At 35.6% G+C, this 27,778-nt stretch overlaps 2 protein-coding genes across 2 annotated transcripts in view; one reads left to right on the top strand and one right to left on the bottom strand.

Moving 5' to 3' along the window:
• The window catches only part of SMARCA5 (SNF2 related chromatin remodeling ATPase 5), a 28,262-nt gene extending 17,536 nt beyond the window's left edge, over nucleotides 1-10,726 (top strand). The window contains exons 20-24 of the mRNA XM_007428840.4: nucleotides 317-449; nucleotides 3,241-3,359; nucleotides 4,333-4,545; nucleotides 9,979-10,089; nucleotides 10,549-10,726. Of these exons, the coding sequence (XP_007428902.1) occupies nucleotides 317-449; nucleotides 3,241-3,359; nucleotides 4,333-4,545; nucleotides 9,979-10,089; nucleotides 10,549-10,614 (642 nt within the window). The 3' untranslated portion in view covers nucleotides 10,615-10,726. The remainder of the gene's footprint in view (nucleotides 1-316; nucleotides 450-3,240; nucleotides 3,360-4,332; nucleotides 4,546-9,978; nucleotides 10,090-10,548) is intronic.
• Nucleotides 10,727-11,817: 1,091 nt separating this feature from the next.
• FREM3 (FRAS1 related extracellular matrix 3) overlaps nucleotides 11,818-27,778 on the bottom strand; it is an 80,645-nt gene continuing 64,684 nt past the window's right edge. The window contains exons 15-24 of the mRNA XM_088132808.1: nucleotides 27,341-27,472; nucleotides 26,281-26,612; nucleotides 22,025-22,217; nucleotides 20,576-20,680; nucleotides 20,006-20,133; nucleotides 19,258-19,392; nucleotides 17,874-18,000; nucleotides 16,311-16,498; nucleotides 16,074-16,220; nucleotides 11,818-15,942 (exon numbers count right to left, since the gene is read on the bottom strand). Coding sequence (XP_087988934.1) covers nucleotides 15,421-15,942; nucleotides 16,074-16,220; nucleotides 16,311-16,498; nucleotides 17,874-18,000; nucleotides 19,258-19,392; nucleotides 20,006-20,133; nucleotides 20,576-20,680; nucleotides 22,025-22,217; nucleotides 26,281-26,612; nucleotides 27,341-27,472 — 2,009 coding nt within the window. The 3' untranslated portion in view covers nucleotides 11,818-15,420. The remainder of the gene's footprint in view (nucleotides 15,943-16,073; nucleotides 16,221-16,310; nucleotides 16,499-17,873; nucleotides 18,001-19,257; nucleotides 19,393-20,005; nucleotides 20,134-20,575; nucleotides 20,681-22,024; nucleotides 22,218-26,280; nucleotides 26,613-27,340; nucleotides 27,473-27,778) is intronic.

The raw sequence follows: 27,778 nt of genomic DNA, 5'->3' as shown, positions 1-27,778 counted from the left end.
GGCTGTGTTGTCTGGGAATGACCAGAATTTGAAAACCTAAATTGAGGATGGTTGTTCAATCATAAAGGATTTATGATTAAGAGGTAGGGAGGCAAAAACTGCAGACTTTGATAGTTCCAAATTTTATCCCTAGTCTGGATATGGAACATGTTTAAAAATTCTTGGGAGAATCTTACATTTTAAAAAAAATCAAGTTTATCCTTATCTGGATAATATAATTTTTCAAACTTCAGCTTCATCAACCACCCACTTGAGCCATGTCTTTTCAAGAAGGACAATAGTATTAAACAACGACTTTATTACTATTTTTTTCAAGGGATTTACAAACTGGAATAAAAGAGATTTCAATCAGTTCATTAAAGCTAATGAAAAATGGGGTCGTGATGACATTGAAAATATAGCTCGGGAAGTAGAAGGAAAAACACCAGAGGAAGTCATTGAATATTCTGGTAACACCATTTTTAATTTTGAAATGATATAATAGAAAGGTTTGGTAGACTTACAATCCAATCTGATACATGTTTACTGAAATATAAATACTGGTGAATCCATGGAGATGTACTCATGACAGCATAAGCAGAGTTCTGTGCAGCTCCACCCTATATAAACCCTTCTAACATTTTACCAAGAAATTCAAGAGATCCTGTTGAATTTGGGGGCTGAGTAAAAAGTAGAAGTTGGTAAAAATTATATGAAATGTTTCATAATTGAAAGTGATGTGTATGCTTGTATTTTCTGATTATTTGCAAAAAAAAGTCACATGCAGGTAAACAAAGCTGATTGCTGTAGTTTTGAAGCTCTGCAAGGATAATTAATGCACAAGTTGTCTAACAAGATAGTTCTGTTATCAAAAAAAAGTTTTATAATAATTTATGGAATAGGTACAATATTATATATGTGTTTGTTCCTGAATCTCAGAAATGATGTTTAAGTTAACATAATTTCAGAAAAGGACAACCAGTGTGGATAAAAGTTAGGATGTGCACAGAACATAAAATGCATTTTGTTCTGAGCCTGAAACAAAATATCCTGCTTCGAGCAGTCTGTGGTAATATTTTAAAGGGGCTGCTTTTAAACAGAACATAATTTGAACTAGTTTTGGGATTTTGTCATTTTTTTAAAACATTTTTTAAAAATAAAACCCTGGTAGCAAAAATAAAAACAGCCCCCCCCCTTCCTTTTCATTGCAGGACCACTATAATAGATAGGGTATCAGTGTGTGCTGTATGCTACCAGCAAACCATCTTGCAGAAAAATTGGCAGGGAACAAAATTTAAAATATTTTTGAAAAGTCCATTAAGAAGGTGTTTGTTTCACCTTCCTGTGCTACCTTCCTTCAAATCAAGTTCAAGTTCATCCTTTTCCTTTCACGGAAAGGTGCTAATTGAAAGAAATGTGATGAGAGATCAGTGGGCTGTCTTTGAAAAACAGTAACAACACAGAGAACTTGCACGTAACCTATTCAAATAATTACCCCTTCAGGAAGGAGCACATTTTGGGAAAAAATGAATTGCAGTCCATTAACACAAATGATGTTTTTTTCACAAATGCTTTAAAGTAAACATCTAAATTGTCTGCAAAGCTGGGTTCAGGTATATACAATCAGGAACATGGACTGTCTCCTTCCATCCTAATGCTGATTTAATTCTTAAATCTGTATGCTGCCATTTTCAGTTGACTCATGTCCATAGTACATATAACATTGCAAACAATTAAACACCCACAATAAATGTACCATTATAATGTACACAGTAAACAATAAAATAGTAAAGTGTTCACAATAAATAATAAAGCAACATTTGAAGGTTCACTTGCAGATTTGCCTCTTTTTGCCCCTCTTTTTACCGGCTTGCGCTGGCTTGCTGCCAAAAACCTCCAAAAGGAGTATAGTTTCTTCCAGTAGAACGAGCATGAACAGTGCATGTACACATCTTAAGCTTAGCAGGCCAAGCACCATAGAGTCTTTTGCATTTTTAAGTGCACACTGATCATTCCATAAACAAAGGGGATCAAGAAAATGCATAGATTACAATAATGAACACAACTGTGCAAAAGATACTCATTTTGCTTTTTCAGATGGTAGCATTCAACTAGCCAACTAAGTCAAAGAACGTTTGGAAAAAGAGATACAGTATTGGTGGTTTTCTAAGCTTAGTGTGAATGTACATTCTCTATGCTCTTTTGTCCTATTGATTGCGGAGATTTTGGACTGCCCTTGAAGATAAAGGGACACTAGATTTATAAAGCATTCTGAATCTCAAAATCAGTAGGACCCAACACCATGCAGAGTGCACATAGTGCCCCTACCCCTTTGGTTCAAGTTCAGCAGGCCAAAAGATAGGTACTTTTTTCACTTACTTTCTTTCGAAGATCATAAAAGGAATGAAAGTTGTGAATCCTTTAGAATTATCGGTAATCCTGCAATAGTGTGACCATATTATAAAAGCTTTATCTACTGTAAGTCCTGTTAACAGTTAACAGAGATTCTGGTTATATAGTACTGTATCTTCTTTACTGAACACATTGAGCTAACTTTGAGCTAAGATGAGTCAGGTGTTCCAGCAGTAGGATAATAATCATGTGCTGCAAGGGCCATCCCTTTTAAAACGCACACAAATCAATTGTCACTATTAGAGGCTGTACTTTGTGACACAGACTTGTGGATGTGAATCAAAAAGATCTCTTCAGCCTCAGAAAAAGAGTTGTTGATCCCCATGTGAATAAAAAGGCTACAAATCCATTTCCAAAGAATCCTAGGATAAAGCACAGGATCTGCAGGCCACAATTGCATTGTTTCTTATCAGTGTTCATAAGAAAAATACTCAAAAAGAATGGTATGCTTAGAAAGAAGGAAGAAACCACTGTTCTCCAGAATGCACATTGCCTTCAGTCTCAGGTTTGCCAAAGACCCCTCGGTGATTCAGCAGACTATTGAGGCAATGTTCTGTAGTAAACTCTAGAGGAGAGCGTTAGGGTAAGCTTAAACAAATGTGGCTTATGCAGCACGACAATCCTAAACTAACAAGTAAATCCACCACAGAATGGTTGAAGCAGAAGAAATGTCATCTTTTGGAACTGTCAAGGCAAAAGCTTCCTCTTAAGCCAGTTGACATGTTATAGCTGACTTGATGTGAGCAGGAATTATGTCAAATATAAAGAGAAAGCAAGATACAAAACTGAACATTAGTTGATGTACTTTGCAAATGTGTGAAACAAAACTAATTAGATTACTTTCTTCAGCTGTTTTCTGGGAACGATGTAATGAGCTTCAGGATATAGAAAAGATCATGGCACAAATTGAAAGAGGTGAAGCTCGAATTCAGAGGAGGATTAGTATTAAAAAAGCACTTGATACAAAGGTAATTGCATTTTAACTTGTATCATGTGAAGAAAAATGGTAACTTGTATTATTGGTAAGGGGTGGTACTATTGGTTATCTTTCAAATATTGTCTTTCCTATTTTCTTTCTCAACTTATTTTTTCCATATTTCAGAAAGTAAGGTTGATATATTTCCTGGTTATCTAAAACTAGAATGGGTACCTTTCTTCAGCACTTCTCAGCACTTTTTTTTCAAGTCCTACTCTTCACTGGCTTATATTTAAGTGTTAAGTATTACAAAAAGTATTAAGAAATGTGTTTAAGTGATGAGATGATTGCTGTCTGTAGCCCACTGCACTCCAATCCCCCAAAAAAGGAAGAATAGCAGCACCAATTACACACAGAAAAACATTGTAAGGTGTGGAATAAGGGGAGTGCAACTTTTTCTGAGACAGGGCTGATATTCCTAAAATAAAAGGCCAGGACAAAAATAAATGTTATTTTATTGACAGATTTAATTAAAAAGTAATGGGATTAATGTTATTACTATCCAGCTATGTATTTTAGTCTTATTCCTCATTAAAAGAATTAATTTGATGCCAACTTCTAGAGGTCTGTGAGGGGCTACATGCAGTCCTTGTGGCCTTCTAGCTTAGGAGCAAGAACTTTGCACCCCAAAACCTTACTTAACAGTTCCCTGGGGAATGTGCATAGAAGTGGGGCAGCAGTCTTGACCTTTGAGATGGCTTTCATTCCCTACCTATAAACTTGAAATTATCAGATGTTCCTAGTCATTCAAATTATATTTATGAAGCCTAAAAGAGCCTACTAGTTTTTGTGATCTTTTAAACGCCTAATCCATTCTTCAGATTTGGAAAGAATGTCTAAATTTTTGAAAGGCTGCTTTTCTACAAATCAAGAGGCTTTTTTATTGCTAGAAGTATGTACTAGTTAAATTTCCAATGAGCTTGTACTGTATATTCCTTTATATGCTGCAGTGATCTTTTTCTTAGATTGGCAGATACAAAGCACCTTTTCACCAACTGAGAATATCATATGGTACTAACAAAGGGAAGAATTACACAGAAGAGGAAGATCGCTTTTTGATCTGTATGCTTCATAAGCTTGGATTTGACAAAGAAAATGTTTATGATGAGTTGAGACAGTGTATTCGCAATTCTCCCCAGTTCAGATTTGACTGGTTCCTCAAGTCTAGAACTGCAATGGTAAGTACTAGTTTCCATCAGTTTAAAAAAAAAACAAAAAAACCCCACAAAACTAGTTCATGGGTAAATAAAGCTGTATTTATTATGTATAGATAAACATTGTTCTTTATGTTATTACCAAAAAATAGTGGATTGTTGGTGATAAGTGAAACGTGATTTATCAGAGTAACTCCTTTAGTTGCTCCACTTGTTAGCTGTTAGTTTCCTAATATAATTCTAAATGCTGGTTATTACCTATAAAGTCCTACATGACTTAGATCCTGGTTATATTTGGAAAAATCTAATTCAGATAGAATCTCTTTCCTATCCTATGCATTTGAACCATGTCAATATGCTGCATATTCCTATCTTCCATAAAGCCAGGAGCAGCAAACCTGCTTTTTCTGTGACTGCATTAGTTTTACAGAATACCTTGATCCCTGATCTAACAGTGGCCCCTCCCTGTAAGAATTTAGGAAGGAAATTAAATAATTCACTTATGCTGGGCTTTTGGATCTAATTTTTTGGAGGAATTCTCTTTTTTTAAATTATTAAATTTTAAAAGAAAAATAGTAAAAATTAACAAGAACTAATATTAAGAAAGAAAGTAAGAAAAAGAAAGATTAGAAAAAAGAGAGCCAAGATTAAAAGTGAGAAAAGCAAGAAATGAAGCAAAAGAAAAAAGAATAATTGACCTCCGACCCTCCTTACAACAGATATAAGTAACAATATACATCAAACTCTTACTCTAAGTTTACAACATAACTTCATTATTTCTATTAACCCATATTATTTCTAATCAAATCCATATTACATAATTTAATTTTTTTCTGTTTCCCATAAAAAGTCCAAAAAAGGTTTCCAGTTAGCATTAAAATTACACAATGTCTTGTCTTGAATCAAAGCTGTCAATTTCACCATCTCAGCCAACTCCATCAGCTTCCCCATCCATTCTTCCATTCTGGGTGAAATATTATCTTTCCACTTCTGTGCATATAAAAGTCTTGCTGCTGCTATCATATATAAAAACAAAGTTCCATAAGTTTTTTCCAACTGTGTGAGATATTAAGGCTATCAGGAAGGAGGGGGTGCATTCCAAGATTGATGTCAGGCCCAGCCCAAGAACAACAGTGAAACAGTCCAGTTGAGTAAAGTTCCTTTATTTGTTTACACCTTATAGACAGAATCTTGCCAGACTAAATCTATAGTGCTGCAACTAGTAGATATACTCTGGGAGATTCTAGGGAGTGGCTATCCTGAACCTCTTTGGTTTCCCACACTTCCCCTGTGGACCATGTGGTCTCTTGTCTCCTTTCCCCTCCTGGAATGCACCCCTTCCTTCCTCATAGCCTTGATTTCTCACATCACCTTCCTCTTTGTAGATACATTCTATCACAGTTTGTCCATCAGACCCAAAAGGAAATGTTGGAAAGTAAAAAATCACTCCTTCCAGCTTATCCCAGCCAAACAAAATCTTATTCTGTTTCAGTATCTCCGTCCAAAAAAAAACACCAACAAAACCTCTTATGTAAAATTCTGATGGGAATTTCTTTTAATATAATTATATCCATATTGTCAATCTTCAATCTAGTATTAAAATCCATTGCAGTATTTGATCCCTGGTCCTTTTCTTTGCAAAATGTATTAATACAACCCTTGGTATATGTCTTATTGCTGCATAGCGTGAATTACCCGATACAGCTTATCAATCTCATTTTCAGTTTTTTCCTCCTCCCAATTTAAAAATTCTGCCAACGCTTGAATTACCCTTCTTCTAATATCTTCCTCTGGATTTTCCAGAATAGTGTTAGAGACCACCTTCTCTCTAATGGTTGCTCTACAGAGCCTCTTCTCATTTTTTTGCTGCCTTACTTGTAGTCATGTTCTTTTTATTTTTTTTTCCCTTTACACGAATAAAGCAGGTAGCCAGATATATTAAATAAAAGAGAAAGTAAATAGACAGTTAATGCCCACTGGTGTCTTTCAAGCTGGAATTGCAGGCATGCATCATAGAAAACACACAAGGATCAGGTTACAGTCTTCTTCTCTTTTAAAAACCCAGCCAATTTACAAGTATAGTCCAACAAAACAAAAAACTTTCACATGGAAAAATCAAACCTCGTTACTGCCAGTGGAGTTTGTAGAAAAATAAACTTCTAACAAATCTTCCCTTTTCACTGTAAATTAAAAGTCCCTTTTAAATTCCAATTTTCATCCAGCTTTTTGCAAATTATTCAGATTCAAATTAAAGTTCTATTTCTTCTTTTAAAAATATGGTCCCAAAAATAAGGATAAGCCCCAAGAGAATTACTTATCTGTTGCAAAGGAAGGTCTCTTTTATGTTGAAAAATAATTAAAATCCAAAGTGCTTTAGAAATGGGGTTTGGTCGGCTCTAATTTCCATATAAAGGCTGCACCTCAGCTGTGAATGAGGATGGATCCCCTGCCTCCCAGCTGCTCAACTCGAAAGCCGTTCATGGAAGCTTCTGCCTCTGTGATTAACTTTTGAGGAACAGCTGTCCAGAGACTGAATGGGTTGATTTCATGCTTCCTCCTTGCTCCAGAATAAGTTGGGCAGCCAGCACTTGCTGCCACCCACTGATCATGCTGCAATGCCATCTCCGCTTGTTACAAAGACATCTAAACCACCATTAATCCCTACCAGAAGCCCCTAATTTTTTGGAGGAATTCTCTTGACAGACTTACTGGATGGGCTTGCTGTTGCTGCTGCTGCTGCTGCTGCTGCTGCTGCTGCTGCTGCTGCTGCTATTATTATTATTATTATTATTATTATTTGATTTTATGATCTTATGGTTGGTTTTTGTATAGTGGTGTGCAAAAGTTCATGAATTCCTGGTTAGACTGTATGTTTCAATGAATCCCTAAAGCTGATGTAATCTCAAATTTCAGCATGATGTTTTTCTACAGACATGAATGCATACTTAGTATTTAAATTGTTTACAGGTTCAAAATAAGAAAACAGTGAATGTAGCACTGTAACTAAGCAAGAAAAATCTCTGCTTGAAAAATATATCTGTCAGATCTGCAGAAGTTTTGCCTTTTCACTTGCTGCTCCCTTTCTGTGGAGTAGCATATCCCAGGGGTCAGAATTCCCACCTCTGCAAAATTCAGGAGAGCCACAAAGCTCTGTGTCTTAGCAAGACTGTGGGGATGGAAATGTTCTGTTGTTGTTCTTTCTCATAGCTGGGTGTTTGTTTTAATTAATGTGATTTATGCTCCCCAGTGGATAAGCATAATATAGCTGTCCTGTTATTTTCACTTTATCATTGTATTTTTGGGGGTGGTTTTAACCTGAATTACAGAGATCAGGAATATATGTCAGTCAGTCAGTATAGGAAGGGCCTATAAGCCCAGAAAGAATGAATGAAAATGAATGGGTGCAGAACAAAACCCACAGATAGGTTGACCCACTAAGTGGCTGATATGGGAGTAGTTGTCTACTGGTCTATGGTATAAACATTGTTTATACAACAATGATATTCATGGGAGAGTTTTTTCTTTCAAAAGTCATTGTCTAAGGAGTGCCCTCCCCCCCCAAAAAAATCCTAGATAAGCCTAAAACATTTTGGAATGAAGTGCTTTGGGCTGATGAAACAAAAATTGAACTGTTTGGCCACAAAGCACACACAATAAATTTGGACAAAGGATGACACAATTTATGAAAATAACATCTTGCAAACTATTAAGCACAGGATTGGCTCTGTTATCCTTTAGAAAGATATAGCAGCCAGTGGCACAAGAAATATTATGCAAGTGGAAGAAAGAATGGATTCAACTAAATATCAACATATCCTAGAAGACAATGTCCCATAGTCAGTGAAAAAATTGAAACTGAAGGTGGTTGGCTATTTTAGTAAGCCAATGTTAAGAAACATAGCATAAAATATTTACAGAAAAGAAAGTAGTTATAAGGAACAAAAATAAAAGGTGTAAGACTGATTTTCACAGTCCCAGATTTGAATGTTATTGAAAATCTCTGTGGAGATCTGAAACATGCAGTGCATGCTTGTATAGATCCAAGAATGTTTCTGAGTTTAGAATGTTTCTGAGTTAGAAGAAGTTTCAGTGGAAAATGTTTTTCAGTGTAAAAAAATTCCAAAAGCAAGAACAGAGATACTCTTAGCTAGCTGTAGGAAATGTTTTAAAGTTATTATTTCTCCCAGGAAGTATTACAAGGCACAACTTGAAAGGCTGCTGAAACTTTTACAGCTGTGATATACACTGTTTTCTTATTTTGTTTTCTTGCTTTGAAATCTATCAACATTAAATATAGTAAGTATCCATTCACATTTGCAGAAATAGGTCATGCTTAACTTTGCATCAGGTACAAGTTGTGTCAGCTTCTATTGATTTAGGGAATCATTGAAACATAAAATTTGACCAGGGGTGCCTACTTTTCTCCATCCAATTGTATGATTGGAGCGGCATAGTAATTGTATAAATTTTTTTAAAAAAAAATAGTCCTCATTTAGCAACCACAATTGGGGCTGGTAGTTCTGTTGTTAAGTGAAGTGGTTGCTAAGTGGGAAATCACGTGGCCATAACTGTGCTTTCTTTCCTTTTCCCCACTCCCCCGCCATTTGGAATACTCACTCTGGCACTGCGATAATTAGCAAAAGGGGAATTAATGTTTGTATTTACATTCATTGGAAAAGAAAGAATTACAAGAGAGTAAGCAGGCACATAATGGGGAATACACATTGAAAGGAATGTGCTGGCTCAGTGCAAATGAAAATGATGTCACTGTTGGGTAATGAAATGTCTGCAAGCAAACAACCAAGCTCAGAGAGCACCAAGGAACCTACTTTGTTCTTAACTAGGGACTTAGTTCTATCCAAAGATACTGGAGATTCTGTGCTTCGTGTAATTGTAGTCCAGAAGGAACAGTCATTGTTTATTGAAGCAGTATAATGATTACACATTTCTTCTGTTTTTGTTCTCTTCCTGCTTTCCATTCCACCAAGGGAGGTTCCCCCATATGTGGTGCTGCTTCTAGCAAAATATCTGAGTTTTGTACTTTTCTTCAGAAATGGTTCATATAGCTATACATCTTTTTCCTCCTTTTGGAAGCTCACTTTCTTCTACAGCTCAGTATTATAAGGCTCTAGAACAGTGGTAGATGATCTCTTGCTTTCCAGATGTTTAATGCTACATCACCATAATGTCTCATTATTGACTATACTAATTCATGATTAATGGAGTTGTAGTTCCAAATACCTAGTAGATGTAAATTGTTGTTGACAGAGTAGTCTTGTAACCATGGCTGGTTTGGAAGGCTGGGGGAGTTATTCTGTGGATTTTTCCACAGTTCCTCTTACATATGGAAGCATCTATACAGTGGAGATGGTTGGAGAGATGAAAACACATCATTGTGTAAAATTCTTTGTGTAGTGGCCATTATATACTGAGTCTTCTGCTTTGCTTTTGACTCAGGAACTACAACGAAGATGTAATACCTTAATCACTCTGATTGAAAGAGAAAACATGGAACTGGAAGAAAAGGAGAAGGCAGAGAAGAAGAAACGTGGACCAAAACCATCTTTGGTGAGAGTAAAATGTGTTTAACTGTGAAGATTCATAGGCCATTTTCTTCAGATGATTGAAAGAAAATGACATAATCAAAATTTTGAGAAATGTGTATGGGAAAACATTATGAAGCCATATTAGCTATAATTCCCAATTCTTTCATTCTTTTAAACAGCACATACTAAGTCTGGAGTTGTAGCTTTAATCACATTTTTATATTGCTTCATGCTAAGTGCCAGGAGTTAGCAGGAGTTTAAGATAACCATTGTAATATTTTCTTTCTAGATTCCTTTACCCATATTATTGTAAAAATTATTTTTGAATTTCTTTTCAAATTAAAAAAAATGTGCTATGGAATTTGATATACAATGAAAAACAAGTTTTAAAATGCCTTTAATTTCACTGTAGCATGATTTTTTAAATCACGATAACAAAATTTTCAGAGCTGAGACTTAATTTTTCTCTTTTTTGATACAGACACAGAAACGTAAATTGGATGGTACTCCTGATGGAAGAGGAAGGAAAAAGAAACTAAAGCTGTGAATACTGAATTCTTGTAATCACTAAATTTAAACTAGTTCTTTAATTTTACGGGTCTTCATAAGATGTACTTTACAATTCTCAACTATTATGTCATTAAAGGACATTGGGTTCATGTGTTTACTTGCTGAACTAGAAGAAAAGTAACGTAGTTTCACTTTTTTAAATAAAACAGCTGTGCTGAACTTTTTTTTACCATTAACACTTGAAATAAAAAATAGGCTTCATCTAGTAGTTAATGTTTTTTATATATATTGTTCAATTCTTTGTTTCACTAATATGCTAAATCACACTACCCACTACTAGTTTATAGATATCGTGCTTAGGTTCCCAGACTTTAGAGTTTTGAGAACGTGTCATGGGCTGCTATGGAACAGTAATAGAATAATCATTATAAATAGACAAGTCCAGTAATAAAATAATCATTTATCACTAGGCAAACTAATTAGAATTATCCATGCCATTACATTAGTTTCCCAAGATGATCTCCTCACCTCAGCTTGTCTTTTTTAATGGGCAGCTGAACATATCAAACAACCAGCCACCCACCATTTTTATTTTGTAGGAATATGTCTGTGGGACACAGAAGCATCATTGGAAATATTATATTGGAATTGGTACTTTGCACTATAGCAACAGAGTCAATCTTGTTGATATACAATGTTACTATGATTATCCTCAGTCATCCGTTTTTTCTTTTGGAACTACTTTTTCTTTGCACTTCTCAATTATTTTTGTATTCTGCTCAGTTATAACAGGAATAAGCCAAGAAGCTAAAATCAAACTGTTTTCCCATTTGTACATCATGTTAAACTGCGTTTGTAACTGGTAAGCCAAGGAAAACCATTTCAAATTAGCTTACTATACAGTAACCAGAAACAGGCTATATCATGGCTTAGCATGATGTTTAAGTTAAAGTCTTTCCACTCAAATTTTACTTGTAGATTTCACATAGCAAAACAAGAATGAGCCTTTTTCCTGGTTGTGCTCTTTAACCCACATAGTAGGTATAGTGTGATTTCTTTCTGTGTAACCTCCACATATACAATCACTGAAAAACAGATAGTTCAGCAGCCATTGGCATTGGATCAAGCTTCTGCATGTACAGATTAAACATTTTGCCCCTGGACTGAGCTTTTTATTTTACCTAGGTTATGGAAACAACCAACTTCAAACCTAGCTTATCAATTTACATTGTTCTAATAAAGTGTAATTAGGTAATATATATATTTTACATTAGGAAATGTGAGGAATAAAAGAGCAAAAAGCTCTTACGTAAGGATAAATTTTGATATAGTAACTTTATATTTTCTAATGACTTAAAAATAAAAGAAGACTTTTCTGGTTCAATAAAGCGTTCTGTATTTTCTACAAAAAATAAGGGTTATCCACTTGTACCAGCTATATTCAAGTTATTCTCTATTCTCTGCCACTACCTGAATCTTTTATTAATCAAAATGCAATCACTAGTGCAGTTTCTGGCAGACACATTTGACAATTCATAAAAGAATCAGTGGCTCCTGGCAAGTTATAAAAGTAGCAAAAAATAAAAGATAAATACAATTTAAATTCTGGTTTACTATAGTTTACCTGTAGTAAAGTCACTTAGAGATTATTACGTCTGTAATTTTGCAGAGTCCAGACTTTCAAGTTTAATAGCACCATATTTTGGTCTGCAGCTTTTACATTACAGTCATAGCATGTAGTATCTGGCCTTATGTTTTGGCCTAATGCCTTGTGTATCTCACAATATGACAACAAATGGAAGAGGCAATAATTGTATGAAAAAACACATTTTTATAAAATGACTGAAACAGTATTTTGGTAACTTCACAACCATAGGGCATGAACAGTATACCCTAATACAGTTCAAACATAATGTTTCTGTTCTTGACAACCTAGCTTTACCTGTACTTAAAACAAGTAGGTTAAGTATAGAGATATAAACTGTGACTTACAGATATATTTTACATTTAAATGCAGTATCATAAATCGCAATAATCTACTGTTTAGGAAGTACTTGATTCTACATGAGGAATGCTAATGAAGGAATGCTTGTATTTTATTGGCTTTCCAACTTAGGGTTGCCAAATGAAAAATAGACTGGGTTGCTGTACCAATGTGTCACGTCACTTACAGTAAAACTTTGCAAAGAGAGAGATTTCACTGAGTTCAAGTCTTATTCCAGAGGACAGATGGTCTCCTTCTCTTATCTAGTAATGTACAAGCAAAGCATACTATTTTTCAAAGGCTGTTTTTTTTGCAGGTGTTCCTATCAGAATCCATTTCCTTCTTTAGCATTTCAGCATAGATGGTATATAGATACAAAAGCATCATATTTAGGAAAGAGACCTCCAACTATAACAGTGGTAATCCTGGAAATGTGAAAGTCTACAGTTAACATGAAGATATTAAACTCATGATTTTGACAGGATAAATGATGACCAATGATGAATGATAAACCTTTTCATACTCACCCAAGTATATAAACCTCGTTATTGTAGCTAATTAGATTAAAGTCAGTCTTGCAGATTTTGGCTTCCTATAAGCAAAAGAAATTCCATTGCCGATTTTAAATTTTCCAAACTTACAAATCTCTTCATAGATGAACCATTAAAGTACTTTGGTTTAACAAAAAAGGAAGGAAGAGGAGGAGGAAACGAAACTGGTAGCTGCTATGTCCAGGCAGATAAAGGGTACTGAAGAAAATGCAGTGTGGTCCTCTGATGTGAATAACTTGAATTTAGCTGGTATGGGTGGATAAGAATGTATTGTTATCATTGTCATTTGGAAAGTTATTAGGGTTGTTCACGTTAGCTTTGAAAGCCTTGAAAAATATCAGTATACTTTAACGAATAGTGGACAGCTGCTCTGCTTGTACAATGCATTTTTCCAAATAATCTTGAAGTGTGCATTGCCCTAGATGAAAAAGAAGCAGCAGAAGCAGCTGGAAGATCCATCATTAATAATTTTCTCCTATAAAGCAGGAGACTTTTATGTGCTAGTGATTTTTGCCTAATTGGCTAATACACACAATGAATTATTAAAATATTTAAGGGCACCTTCCATATAGTACTAAAATGGTGGGATTATAGTTTATAAATTGGTCAGCAGTCCTATCATTCTGAGAATTTCTTTCCAGCCGACAGGAGGTAGATGTCTTAATAATGCACATTTATTGTAGCAGTTAAAGTGAATCTTAATTAAATTACCTATATTTGCATATAGACAAATTACTGTCCAAGCACCATTAACAAGCATTTCCTCATAAGCATGAGAAAAAGGAAATGCTTTGTTTTTAACAACACAAATGCTGTTAAAAAAATAAAACTAGATGTCCAATTAACCAGGATAGTTTTTAGTATATCAAAATACTTTCCATAGTGTCCTCTGATTAATTAAACCTTTGATCTCACATACACATTTACAATGAATAGATCCCACTGAAATTGGTATAGCTTCTGTACAAGTTGGTGCAGTCCTATTATGAATGTACTTTGTTATTCTGTAAGGAAAACTTTTGAATCCAAAACATTCCAAACATCTGGGGCAAAAACTTACTATGTGAGAAATACATAAATTCTGTAACCAAATTTAGTATTACGCTGATTAATTCCATACCAGAACCTTACGAAACGGAGGCAATAATCTTAATTTTACTCGTTTTGGAATTATACAGACTCCATCACTCTAGCATGGAAAGTTGCTTCAGAACTGTAGGCAATTCTGTCTAATTCATAGTTAAATATGAAAGAAAAAAAATTAGGGTTACCAGCTTTGAAAACCTAAAGCATATGGCGCTCTTTTAGGAAAGTCAGCAGATGGCCATCCTGACTCCCTTAAAACAACACTGAAAAGCCCATTCCCAGAATGATTGCTTTTTAAATAACATGATGATAATAATTGTCACATTACTTTTAAAAATGGCTGCATTTGATGACACAAAATTTACTATGATTGTTTAGCCAAATAACAGTTGTTTTTAAAAATTGAACAATCTGAAAAGAAATTTCCAGGCAGTTAAGGTCATGTAAGTTATTCACAATATTTTACAATATTTGCCAAGTTCCATTAGGAGAGAACTATTTGAAGTAACATTAATAAAATATTACTAACTGCAGGCAATTGGAATGAGAATCTAATAATGATTTAGTTTTATCATGAAATTTATGTTACATAAGTACAGAACATTACAGAATCTCATATGAAAGACTATTTGTAATCCTGTATATTAAAACATTCAAGAAACACTCTCTTTAAATAAGTTTAGTATTTTTCCAATACAGTGTTTCTCTCACCAACACAGATAATACAATTCTACTCTGAGATTTAATTATAGATACTTTGCTTCTACCCCATCTAGTTAAAATTTTACCTTTTCCCCCCTCCCACCTTTCCATATATAAAAGGTATAAATCTAAATACTATACAAGTTAAATGAAAAGGAAATCAATATCCCTTTGAACAGCACCAGGCTTTCATGTTGATAGATAAGGCACACTTACAGCTGCTATCGAATTTTTTTTAAAGCACCATTTGGGGGAAAATGCTAAATTCAATTAACATTGTATTCCAGGAGATCATCCTGTGTTCCTGGGGGTTGGTGGTGGAAGTTATAAATAAGTCACTTACATTTCTATACAGATTATCGTTGCTACACTTTTCTTCCAAATGCTGGAATCACACATAACATAGCGCCAAAACTGCAGCAGCCTAATTCCATATCTATGCAAACACAGCCCCACCCAGCCCCACATGGTTTCCATTCGGCAGCATCTTCAAAGAATCAACCCAATCTCAACAATGCATTTAGACTTCAGAGCTATCACTATTGCTGTGCTGTGTTGTCATAGTTTCATTACTGTTGGAATGGTTGGCAAATGAACTTGTTTTTCCATCAGTTGAATGTCCCTTTCGCTTCAGAAGGAATACAATAATTAAAACAGTGCAGATAAGAAGCAACAGTCCAGCTGCACCTCCAATAATGGGAACTATCTTGTCTTCTGCATTATTTCCTGTAATTTGCAGGACTGGCTTCTCATAAGGTTTACCTGCTGGAGACCATTCTTTCTGCCTGAGTGTAATTTTATTAGATCGGTCAAGAGCTATATGCTGGATATTCGTTCCTCTATTCTTATCGGCACCGATATCTTGGGCGAGAGCAGGGATATCAGAAACAGCTCTCCGAGACCGGCTAAGATGTGAGGTATTGTTACTGAAAGATAAAGCATAGTGATCCTCAATACTTCTCTTTCCGAGGCCCCTATGGGCATTCTCGCGTGATCGAACCATGTAGATGGTGTGGATGTACCACTCTCGACCCACTGCTACCTATTAGATTAAAAAAAAAAAAAGATGAAAACCAAGCAAAAAGAAAAAGGCAATGAGACTCCAGCAGCTGCACACCTAACCTGCATGTAGGTGTTTTCATGCAACAACTGTATGATCAACCACATTTGTACCTGGAATAATGGAGTTGACAGCAGGCTGAATCCATCAGAGCCAGGCTGCTTTACTAAAGGATAGCCATCAATGTGATCAACTGCTAGTTTGGCATGGAATGCCATATTTCCAAATACTTTTGCTTGTGTATCTGGTTGAGCTTTATCCTAGGGAATAAACAAATACTGGTACATTATTAAGTTTAAACTTAAAATGAAGTTGATGAGAATTTATTAGTCTAATATCAGTATACATACCAGGATTTTGAATCTGTACAATAAAGAAGGCGAGTCAGCTAGGCAGCCATATTCTCTGTTACTTGGATTATACTTGGGAACGTACCCATCAGCCCCAGTACACAGGAACACCTTCTCAATGTTACAGATGAAAGACTCTCCTAAATTCTGAACAGGATCCACCATGACACGACCGTAGATTTCTGAACCTAAAATTAAAGAAACTTGTTTTTATTTCTTCAGAGATGCACAGCCAACACTGTGGCTCCAAAAGCCCATGGTTGTAATTCCCAAAGACCTCAAATTTAATAACCAAATTATAATTTTTCATGTGACAGAAAAGTAAAATTAATGGACTGAGATAATCATATTCACCATATTTAATGTCAATTAACTTTAAATATAAATCAAATCAAATTTATTTTTCACCCCAGATCCATTTACGACTTTGAAAAAGTGGCTCTTGGTACACCATTCAAAGGGGAAGAATGGCCTTCTAGCCTGTAAAATATTATACAGACTGATATATATATAGTAAATCCAAATCCTGTATTTTCAAAAGTAATCATGTTCTTTGAGTAGCTAACAAAATGTAAAACAATACAATCTATAATGCTGTAATTAAAAATGCTAAACTTTTATTTTAATTTTAAAAACCCTACAATATAGATGAAACAAATGTATAAATGTACACATGAAATAATATAAAACACAATTTGCTTTTATGATTTTTTAAAATCTCCAAACATCTGAAATTGATGAGCAAAAATGCTTTTGCCTGGCATATTGTTCACATCATCAGCATAGCATGCTCATCGCTTTGAGAAGATATGCTGGACCTAGGAAGCCAGCACAGGAAAGTATCTGCCATGTATCACCACTTGTTACATGACACTTGGAGAAGGAAAGGCATGAAATTCTAAATGAACTGGATTTCTTATATTAACCTTTTAAAAAAACATTTTTTCTTATACTGAGATGTTTTAATACATTATTTTCATTCCCTAACTCAACAATGGCTGGATAATGTTATTTCATAATACCATATAAATACTGTCCTTACTTTGAGGTATTAAGATAAATGCTTCATGTTGCTCCTAGATGTTAAGTTCACTATTTTCTTTGCTCTACTGAAATTTCTTTCAACTCTATTTTTATTCACTAGGGGGCAGCCCTTATTCAGGACACAAAGAGGATTTATATTGATGTTACACTAGTGATTTAATATATATTTTGATCTTACTAGCCACAGTTTGAGTAATTCAGTATAAGCATAAGAATTCTGTTTCCTAAGGAAAGTTTTTTGCAGGGTCACTTTACACAATGAATTTTAACTCTCAGAAAGAAGCATTTAATACAAAGATGATTGTACGTCTGCCCCACTGTAATTTTAAAGATGTTTTTTGGTTCATAGTGCAAGAGGACAAAAATCCCTTCTTTCTCAGTGACAAAGAATGCAACATAAGAGGACAGGATTTTTCATGGCATTATCCCATGCAAATGAACAGGCATTTAGCAAGTATGGATGGAATGGTTTGTTGATATCATGCTGTCTTCTCAGATATACGTTAAAGCTGACTTTACCCTCTGCAAATGAGACATCAGTTCCTTCTCCAAATCCCATAGAGCCATCAGACAGCCAAAGATCCTTCTTGGATAGCAGAAACATTTGGGTATTGAGATTAAATTCAGCTGCTACTGGGTCACTAACCTGTATAAAGCAAAGACTATTCAGGGAAGTCATTTCAATTTTCTTTCTAGCAACAGTGAATTTCAGCTTGTTCTCAAGATTATTGGAAAGGCTCAAGAGTGTTCAACAAAGTTAAACCCAACAGCAGAGTATAGACCATGTTTTGTGTTTATAAATAATTGCTTTGAGAACTGTGTGTTTTGTTAAGTTCCATTTTCTACACAAGCATACAACCTTGAATTCTTCCTCACAATCTTACAAGAATAAAATTTGTAACTGTAAGCTGAATAGATCAAACAATCAACTAGAGGAAATTTAGTAGAGCTGGTTGGAATCAGGCAGCATCCAAATTGAATGAATGAACGAATGAACGAATGAATGAATGAATGAATATTAGTAAAAAAAAATTTTTTTTCACAGAAGGAAACAGCAATCTTAAATAGGTGCTCAGGTCACAAAAAGACTGTGCCCAAATCCAGCTGAAAATAAACTGATGCCTGGCAATATTCAATACTGCTGAAAACAATTGCTGTAATGCAGCTTTCTCCAACTTAGTCCCATCCAGATATGCTGGGCCCTACAATTCTGCTATTGGAAGCTGTAGTCTCAAAACATCCGACAGAGCATAGAAGTGGAAAGCACTCAAAGGCAATTCTCCTGCACTAAGCTGTGTCCTACCAATCCATTACTAGGCAATTATACAGAAAGGATTACTTGATAGCCCACAGGGGCATACGATGCACCTGTGAGACAACATTTATATGACTGTAAATGTTACTTGAAGAGAGGAAAGAATTTAGCAGATGGCTGTGATTTTCAAATGCCAGCCCTAAGTCAGACAAATATATAGGTCTACCCAGTGTTCAGTGCTATAATCTCTACCTTAAAGGCAATATAAGCTCTAGAACAGACTTCTCTAATCTGATACCTTTCAGATAGGCTGGGATTCTAGCTCCCAGAATTCTAGAAGTTCAGTCCTAATGCATCTGAAGGGCACCAGGTTGAGAAAAACCAATATAAAATGACTAGGTTTTAATTTGGAGAGAGTGAGAATGAGAAAGAGAGAGAGGGAGAGAGTTTTTAGATTTTTAAATATTCAGGGCCCAGTCTTCTAAGTCAATTAAAAAAAAAAAACCAATATGTAAAACTAGTTCAGATTTCTGGTCCTGACACTGCAGTTAAACCAATGTAATTACCAAGCGAATGTGGTGATATTTCAGAGAAATGCAGTCAAAATACTTTATTAGCTGAGAGCATTAAAATCCTGAAATATTTTACCTGCTGGAACCTGATATCTAGATCAAAAGTGATTGGCTCCCGTGGGCTGCAGATGACAGGCTGGGTATATTCTTGGCTGGGTGTGGCAACACAAGGGATAAGTTTCACAGTGTAAGTGCCAGAATAATCACGTACCTAGAAAAAGACACCCAAACCAAGATGTGAACAGATTACGATTCAACTAATAGAATAAGAAGCAGTTATATTTATCAGTGGAATCTTTGGCATAATACTTTCTTCATTTTTAGTATACTTCTAAAAATCTACATTGGGATTCTTTAATTTTGAACCCATGGCACAGACAAAACCTGCATCAGTAGATGCCTGATTCTGATATACCCAGAGCATGCTCTTCTTTTCTGACAAGCCTTAAAAGGAACTGTCATCATACTGAAATAACACTGTACCAAGGATGTCTGCATTGAGAATAATATGCATATCAGTGATACCATGTATGATTTTAAGATACAAAACTGATACTCATATGCTTGACTACTCATGAAGCCCTCTAGGTATTCTTACTGAATATGCACGTAACAATATTTGTTCTGTTTGCCAAAGGCTATTTGCAAGCCATACATTGAGCCATGGTTTGCTCAGCTGTGATATTTATAGCACACTAAAATTAAGAAAGTATATTAGTGTGAACTTAGTCTAAATCTCTCAGCATCACTGACTTGCAAGTATAAATGGCTTAAGAGTTTTTTAACACTGGAAACTACCACAAAATACCAATGTTGGTACTCACAGCAAAATCGGAGAGAAATTTCCATTGCTGCATTGGCAGAGTGAAGGTTTGCTCACTTTGAGAAAGGCTCAATGTGAATGTAAGGCCAGGATGGTCAGAAGACATCACCATGGAAGTCAGAGAAGTACCTGCAAAAGAAAAGGAGCCATTTTATGATGGAATGAATTTATGTCATCCAGCACGCAGTTAAGACACAGGCACCTGGATCAAGAACATGTTTTTATTGGTGGAATCTGAGTGGATGGAATGGAACTATTTTACTGCCTTTTCTATTCCAGTTTAGGAACCAAAGAATCAGGACACAAGAGGATGGACTGGTGGGTAGTGGAAGGAACAAGAAATCCATACTGTGTCTTTTAAAGACAGCAGGAAATTGATAGAAATTTCCTCCTCCCTTCTGCCAACAGAACCCAATGCTTTTCATGGATAGGTGATGAAAACCAGTTCAAACCACAAGTTCCTTACTATTTCTGAAATTCACATTAAATCCCAAACCTCTGTTGTCAAAGACCAACAAAGCTATTGAGGATTTTTAGCACAGAAAAGATACATAACAAATGCTGGCCTTACCTGGGTGGGACATTACAAACTGTCCTCTGAATCGAATTTCAGTCCTGAAATAGACCACCAACCGCCCTTCATCATTGATTTGCATATTGGTTGGGTAAAGAGACCCTAGATGGAAGCAGCCATTATATTATATGTATACATCATACAAAAGATTAGTTCTTTGTAGCATCTTAAAATATAACGTGCAGCCGAAGTTATTCTCAAGCGCTGTTTCCAATATATTACATGGCCTTGACATCACCGGCTTTATTTCTTAAGAGGCAGTTTATGGAAAATGCAATCCTGGGAATGCGCCAGTACAACATACAGACATAGGTTTTATTAGACTGTCATTCTTGTTTTGTAGGGGGGAAATGGACCAAAAAGATACTTGTAGATGTGAATAAATGTTTAATTTTAATCACATCAGGATTTAAGAATATGAGAACTGCTCTCCTGATTATTTCAAAGAGGTTAATCCAGCATGCTGGACTAAAATATCTTTCCTAATGCTGTTCCCTTCAAAAGTGTTGGTTTGCACAAGATTTAGTCAGCATTGTGTGGATTTTAGGAGCCAAAGTCCAAAATATCTGGAAGACATCCATTTGGGGAAAATCTATTATACAATCAGATTTATTTATTTTTAATTGCTTTCTGGGTTGCTCAACTATAAAATTACTCTGGGCAGTTTACCAAATTAAAAGAGATAACATTATATAAAAAACCAGCCATTGTTCAAGGGTCAACATAACCTCCAGCCACATTACTCTCATTTCAAAGAGTGCTTACCCAGCACCTTAATCCAAATTCCCCCCTCCCTTTTGAAGATTAATTAAAGGCAGCCATGGTCGGAGCTGTATGGATCCCAGGAGGGGGCAGCAGGTGCCAGAGGGCAGCTGCTGTGATACAGAAGGCCTACTTGAAAACCTAGGATTGGGCATTAATTTTAAGAATGTTCTTCTCACTGATTTTTTCAGCAATTACTTCTGAAGATGAAGGCTCAATCCACCAATGAATAACAAACAGCTTCTAAATTTGCCCTACTCATCCTAGCTAGTCCACAATCAGCCCACTGATTTGCATACTGCTCTTCATACTGAAGGAGCCTAGAAACAGCAATAACAATAGGAAAAACAATAAATAATAAGGCAAACTATCATAAAACAAAACAATAAAAACATGAGACTACAATGACGTAAATAATTCAAATTTCATTTTAAAAGGTAGCCTGGCTTTGGAGCAGATGTTACTGTGCAAATGTCTGGGTGAACAAGCATGTCTTCAGATGTTTATCATAGTCTAGTATGGAAACCAGCTGTCCTTTTCTTGTGAAGTTCCACACAGCCATGAATGGCTAATTGTGACTGAGAGGCTGAGTTTTCATATCCTGTGGCAGTCAGTTCTTCAGACTAATCTCTTAAGGTAGCAAATTTATAGGCAAGAAAAAAAAAGGGAATATTTATAATTCACCTTGCAGCTCTGCTTCTGGTGGACTTCCAATGCCATCCTTCCACAGAATGGCAGTATCATACACAAAGGTAAGCCTCAACTCAGACTGCAGGTCAAAGTGTTGCCAGCCCCCAACTGCTGCAGGTGAATGGAAGACATAAGAGACATAGAGGGGCACTCGAAGAGTGACATATGACTGAACCAGATTCAGTACCTGAAAAATAGCACAGCATTAGATCACCCTATGCTCATACTGGATCTTCAGGAGTTAAAATCACAGCTGTTCTGAAAATAGTCTTAAATCTCATCCTCATGTCCTCCCTTTGGATTGACAGATATTCTGGTCCCTTGTTTATTTACTTTCTGGTATGTGCTGGCTCCAGAACAAACCTTACTTGATGTACTTAGAAATCTACCTTGATGCTTTTAAATGAATTACAGCTTATGGTGAAGTGTGAGAGAATGAAATACAGGCCAAAGCCTAAGCAGGCAGCCACTCTTCCTGGCTTCTGAAACACAACCCTAGCAAAGAACAAAAACCAGTCTAGAATCAACTTGACAGTCATCTCAGAGTGTGTGGCAGTCTGAGGTTACAATAAAGTCCCTATTATAGGATTAAGTTGATACTAAGAATCTCACATTCATCTATTACCTCCGGTGCATTGCAGTCCAACTTTTCAAAAGTGAATGGGTGATAAATAAGCTCTTGCTTGTATTAAAAAATGTAAGTTCCTGAGTACTAAAGATAAGCTTTCATCACTACCGATTTCCTCTCCATTTTCTGGAAGTGATTGCAAATCAGATGAAGAATAAGAAGTGAACTAATCAAATGTCTGTATTCTAAGAAGCAAAAATACTTACTTCAAATAAAAAGAATAACCAGCACCTAACAGTCAAAATAATCCACAGGATTTCAAGCAGTTGAGAATATTTTAAAAAACCAAACCAAAATTGAACGTAATTGCTCATCAGTGATAGCTTCTAATAATGTAACCTTGATCAGGAGAAGATCATCTGCAAATCAAGATTCCTCCCACTTTTTTTTTTTTTTTTTTGCATGCTTGGAGGCTCTCTCCCTGCCTCCTTAACTACAGTGCCATGTTTTAAATGGACCAGCAGTACATAATGGTTGAACACGTACTTTATAAAATAGCTCCATTTACTTTTCTGATGTAGTCCCATCTAATATGGCTCCTGGTTTTCCCATGAACAGGATCTTCAGCCTATAAATGAATGTCTATTTGTGTATGGTTGGAATTTTACTATATGGCAAGTAAGTGATTCAGCTGTTATTTCAGTCATCAATAAGAAATTCCAACCACTACAGTATATACATGTGTATTGCTCATGTCATGTAGCGTTTCCTATATATAACAGGTGGAAGGCATGTACATGTTCCTAATTTTAATATTTTTGTACCCTCTCTTGGAAGCTTGATATGCAGTACTTGAGTATTTACAGCTACATGTACACATATAAACCATCTCTCCCTATTACAGGTTCAAATTACATGAAGATGTCAACCCTTACCTTTTGTCCTTGGCATGCTCTCATTGGCTTTCATTTAGCTAATCCCCAATCTGGCTCACTTTACCATCACTCTCTCTGTTTCTATACCTAACTAGGACTCCAGCTCTATGCCGCTTTATTTATTTAGGTTTTTTATGCACAACCAGAGACAGGCTCTCTCTTTAGCTAGTGATATGCCATCTTCCTTCCTTCCCACATGCACTTGGACAGACACTCTCATCATCATCATCTCTGCCAGGCCTCAAGAATCCCAGCTGCCTTAAAATGTAGATGTACTGGCTTAGAAAAACATTAAGGCAACTGGAAGAGTCACACTTCAAATATGTTTTATATATGGGCAATGTCAAGATCTAAAAAAATCTGTTTAAGGTACTAGATGGATTTTCAGGTAATTCATTTCAAACAGCAATCCTAACTACACAGGGAATGGCTGGTTCCTCTCTCTTTGAAATGGATAGAATATCTGTGCTAGGAGAAATGTTTAGGCCTAGCTAGCATCTTTCCTTCATGAAGGCACTGTTTCTCCCATAATATTTGAATTAGGGCTAATTGAAAGTATTTGATTTCCTCAAAACTGTGAATTTATGTTTTTAAACCAGGGTATAATTAATTGCTTTTAATTAAATGAATTTAAAAGTAAATTAAGATAAAGCAAATTTAATTTTTATCCCAGTTCTATTTACTTCTTTGTCCTAGTCTTGCTTACTATTGTGAAGCATGGCCTTTGCCACTGCCCCCCACCCCACCCCCAAATTAACTCACTGAGTTAACTTGTTTGGATGTATTCTTTGAAGCTTATGCTTCTCTGGTATATATAGGAGGACAGAAAACACAGAACACACAAGATGAAGAATTGGTGCAGCTTGTACCTCAGCTTGGAAAATAAAGTTTCAGCTTGCTGTTTATTGCACTGAATGAAAGCAAAATGCTTCTAATAAAAAAATTTCCTTAGCTTCTAGATGAGTTGGCACATTTTTTCACTTGTTCATCTGAAAGCTGTACTATTCACAGCTAAACCAATTTTTAAACTTGCAGGGCTCTTCATGCTGTAATAAGAGAACTTTATGGAGTTGGACAGCCTAATAATAACAACATCTACAACAACAATAACAACAATTGCAAAAGGCAGCTTTACTTGGAACAGCTTACATCCTGAGACAATACTTTTAACACCATTAGATAACAACATCTGCCTATCCCAGGTCCTTGGGAAGGACTTGATAGGTGGATAAAAATGCCAAATCTAGTCCAAACATCTGGCTGACTGTGCGACCAACAATAATAATAATACCAGAAAGCAATGTTCATGAAGATCCTATAAGCATGCCTCCTTTTTAGTGGCACACTAAATATGAATCATATATACTAAATTGTAACACCATGCTTTGGATTTTTTTGACAAAATTAATTATATTTTGAACACAGCCCTCTGCTTTTGACCATCAGTGAATTTTGTCCCGCCTTCAGTTGGCTCTGCCCAGACATTTGAAAGAACTGCTGGTTTTAAAGCAAGAGGCAATGTTATTTCCTCACTAAGTTGGATGTCACCTATCAGTAATAGATGGAATATTATCAAGGTTTTAAGCTGCAAATGAGTTCTATCACCATGAATTAACTAAAACAGTTTTTTTTCCCCTTTAGAGTGGCCTGTCCATTTTGGTGTATATTATTACACTATTGCCTCAGGAGGCACACACTGAAATATAAATGCCAGCATAAATTGCTATTAAGACCTTATCTGGCTGCCTTTAAGTTGCCCTCATTTATGAACCACAGAAATGAATTCCTGTGTTATCTTTGTCAGTAAACTCACCCAGTCATTTGACTTCATACTCACACTGAGTTTATTAGGATCATGTTGATTCTTTGAAAGTTAGTACATATAACAATCATGTGTATGATTGCAGTTTTTCCTCTGGCTATGTATGGAAGTTCCATGGCTTTCAGTAAATGGATGGAGCATAGGAAATCTGGTCTCTCTAATTTTATTTTCAGTCTGTCTATTACACTCTCGTTAAACATGAAGCTGTCTGCCAAATTTTCCTCCAGTCCTACTACACAGACCCATTTCTCATTTCTGAATTCATTCTGTATTCATTATATATTATGTATTCATTCATTATATCACTTACAAAGTAGCAACCTGTTTGAAACTCCAAATAACTAACCTGCTTATAAGAGCATCCTTTTCAATTTGCCCTCAGCAAAGCTTTGTTTTATGCCATCCAGGTTGATTTTGAAATTGAATAGTACTGTTACAGGTGCATGAATGTGAACATAAAGCTGTCACATATTAATTGAAAACACAATTGCATTAAGCACAATATTGTTCATTGGCTTTGTCTTACCAATGCATAGATTCTGCCACTGTGCTGAGTAAACCATGCTTTATTACTTAGTTTATATGTGAATCAGGTGACAATGGCTTCTTCAACAAATTGTTACACATTTCTGAGTTCAGCTACACTATTGGTCCATCTGCCACAGATCACCTTCCCTGAGTAGCAGCAATTCTCCAAGTAATGGATAGAGAACTTCCCTCAGAAGGGTGAGGAAAAAGGTGATGTGAAAGCTTTGCTGTAGACAGAGTGAATCAGATTATATGTTATTGATTTAAATGAAGGAATAATCTGGTCTGATTTAAGGACTCTACTTTTTCATGCTATGAACTGAAGTGCATGCAACTGAGCAAAATCCTAGCATTTCTGGCCACTGGTACAAATTTGCTTTTCATCAATGGAGCCTACCTGACCATCTGTGCCAATGGAGCCACTACAGTCAGTTATCAGTTCTGACATATCATAATAACTGATAAATTCCCACAGGCAGGCCTCCAGGTTGAGATTACGGTAAAAACGTAAAGTCTTAGCTGATCGGATGGTACTGCTGTATTGGTAGGGTGAAGTTTCTCCAATCACTTCTGGATTCTTGACATCATCTGTGATGAATCCATATTTTGTTTCAATTTCATTATAATCCAAGAGATTGGAGCATTTGTGATTGCCTACACGAGTGCCATCCGGACTCAGTGTCAACTCAAAATTGGACAAAGGTCTGGTTGAGATTACTGGCAACATTCCTGAAATTAAAAATTGCCATTAGATATTTTATGCAATAATAACAAAAGTAGCTGGGGTGATTACATTACATTACATTACATTACATTACTAATATTATATTCAGAGCATATGTAGCATCACAAAGGTTTTACAACAGTAATTCAAATTTCAGAGCAGGATTAAGAAAAAAGATTGTAGTTATTTGCCAGAGGATGTCTAATTGTTTTCTAGCTAAAGAATAATGATTTATGGATCATAAAGTACAATGAAGTATCAGTTATTTTCCAGGTCACATTGTGTTATACCATGGGTTAGGAGACTTCACATTGCTGTGATTGAATTTAAATATGTACATACACATAAATCTCTGTCGGTGTGGGTATGTCTGTGTATAAAATATATGCATATATTGCTAGAATCCTCAAATCTATCCATTTGGTGAGAAACATATATCCAGAATAAAAAACTCTTAAGTCTATGAATTTGTTCTAAATTGAACTCATAGTCCTTCTTCCCAAGAACCCACTCCTCCTTACTGCAAGTTTTTCCATTTCAGCACTAAATTTAGCAGATAATTTTGTCTCTGCTATATTTATTAATATAAGCATGAACAAAGCATGAACAAAGAAAAGGATAAATGTTGAAAGTTGCATTTGAATCATGTTTTTAAAAATCTCTTGGTGATGACAATTGGTGCTGCGGCATTTCAACTGTTCTGGTTCTAGTGGCACATATGTCTGATATTTACCGTCTGTATGAGGCATGGTAACCGAAAACTTGACCAGGTTTGGATAGTCAGGATCATCAGGACCCATGTAATGAATTTTGGCTGAGAAAGGCTCTGCTCCAACTGTTCCCAGTATACGTGGTTGGCACAAGCCTATTGGAAAACAGCAACATTTATTGATCGATCAATTTAAATCAATCCACTCCTCTCATTAATATGACTTTGGGCAGCTTATACCATTATGAAAATTGAGTATTATTTTAACATATTTTTTTTTAGAAGAATTAATTACAAGAATGCTTGTGCTTTAACAGTAGATGCCAATAAATGCCTGATATCCAACTCTACAAGTCCAAATGCCCTCTCCAGGTGTTATTAAGTCAGTAACATAATAATTGAAGCTCTTGTTGCAAAAAACAAAAAATCAGTCAGAACTACATGTTGTCTACATATTTAAGA

The sequence above is a fragment of the Python bivittatus genome, unplaced genomic scaffold (genome assembly GCF_059951505.1).
Source record: "Python bivittatus isolate LINGU-HERP-01145 unplaced genomic scaffold, Pbiv_v1 ctg000070_np1212, whole genome shotgun sequence".
NCBI lineage: Eukaryota > Metazoa > Chordata > Lepidosauria > Squamata > Pythonidae > Python > Python bivittatus.
This window is presented reverse-complemented; position numbering and strand designations above follow the sequence as displayed.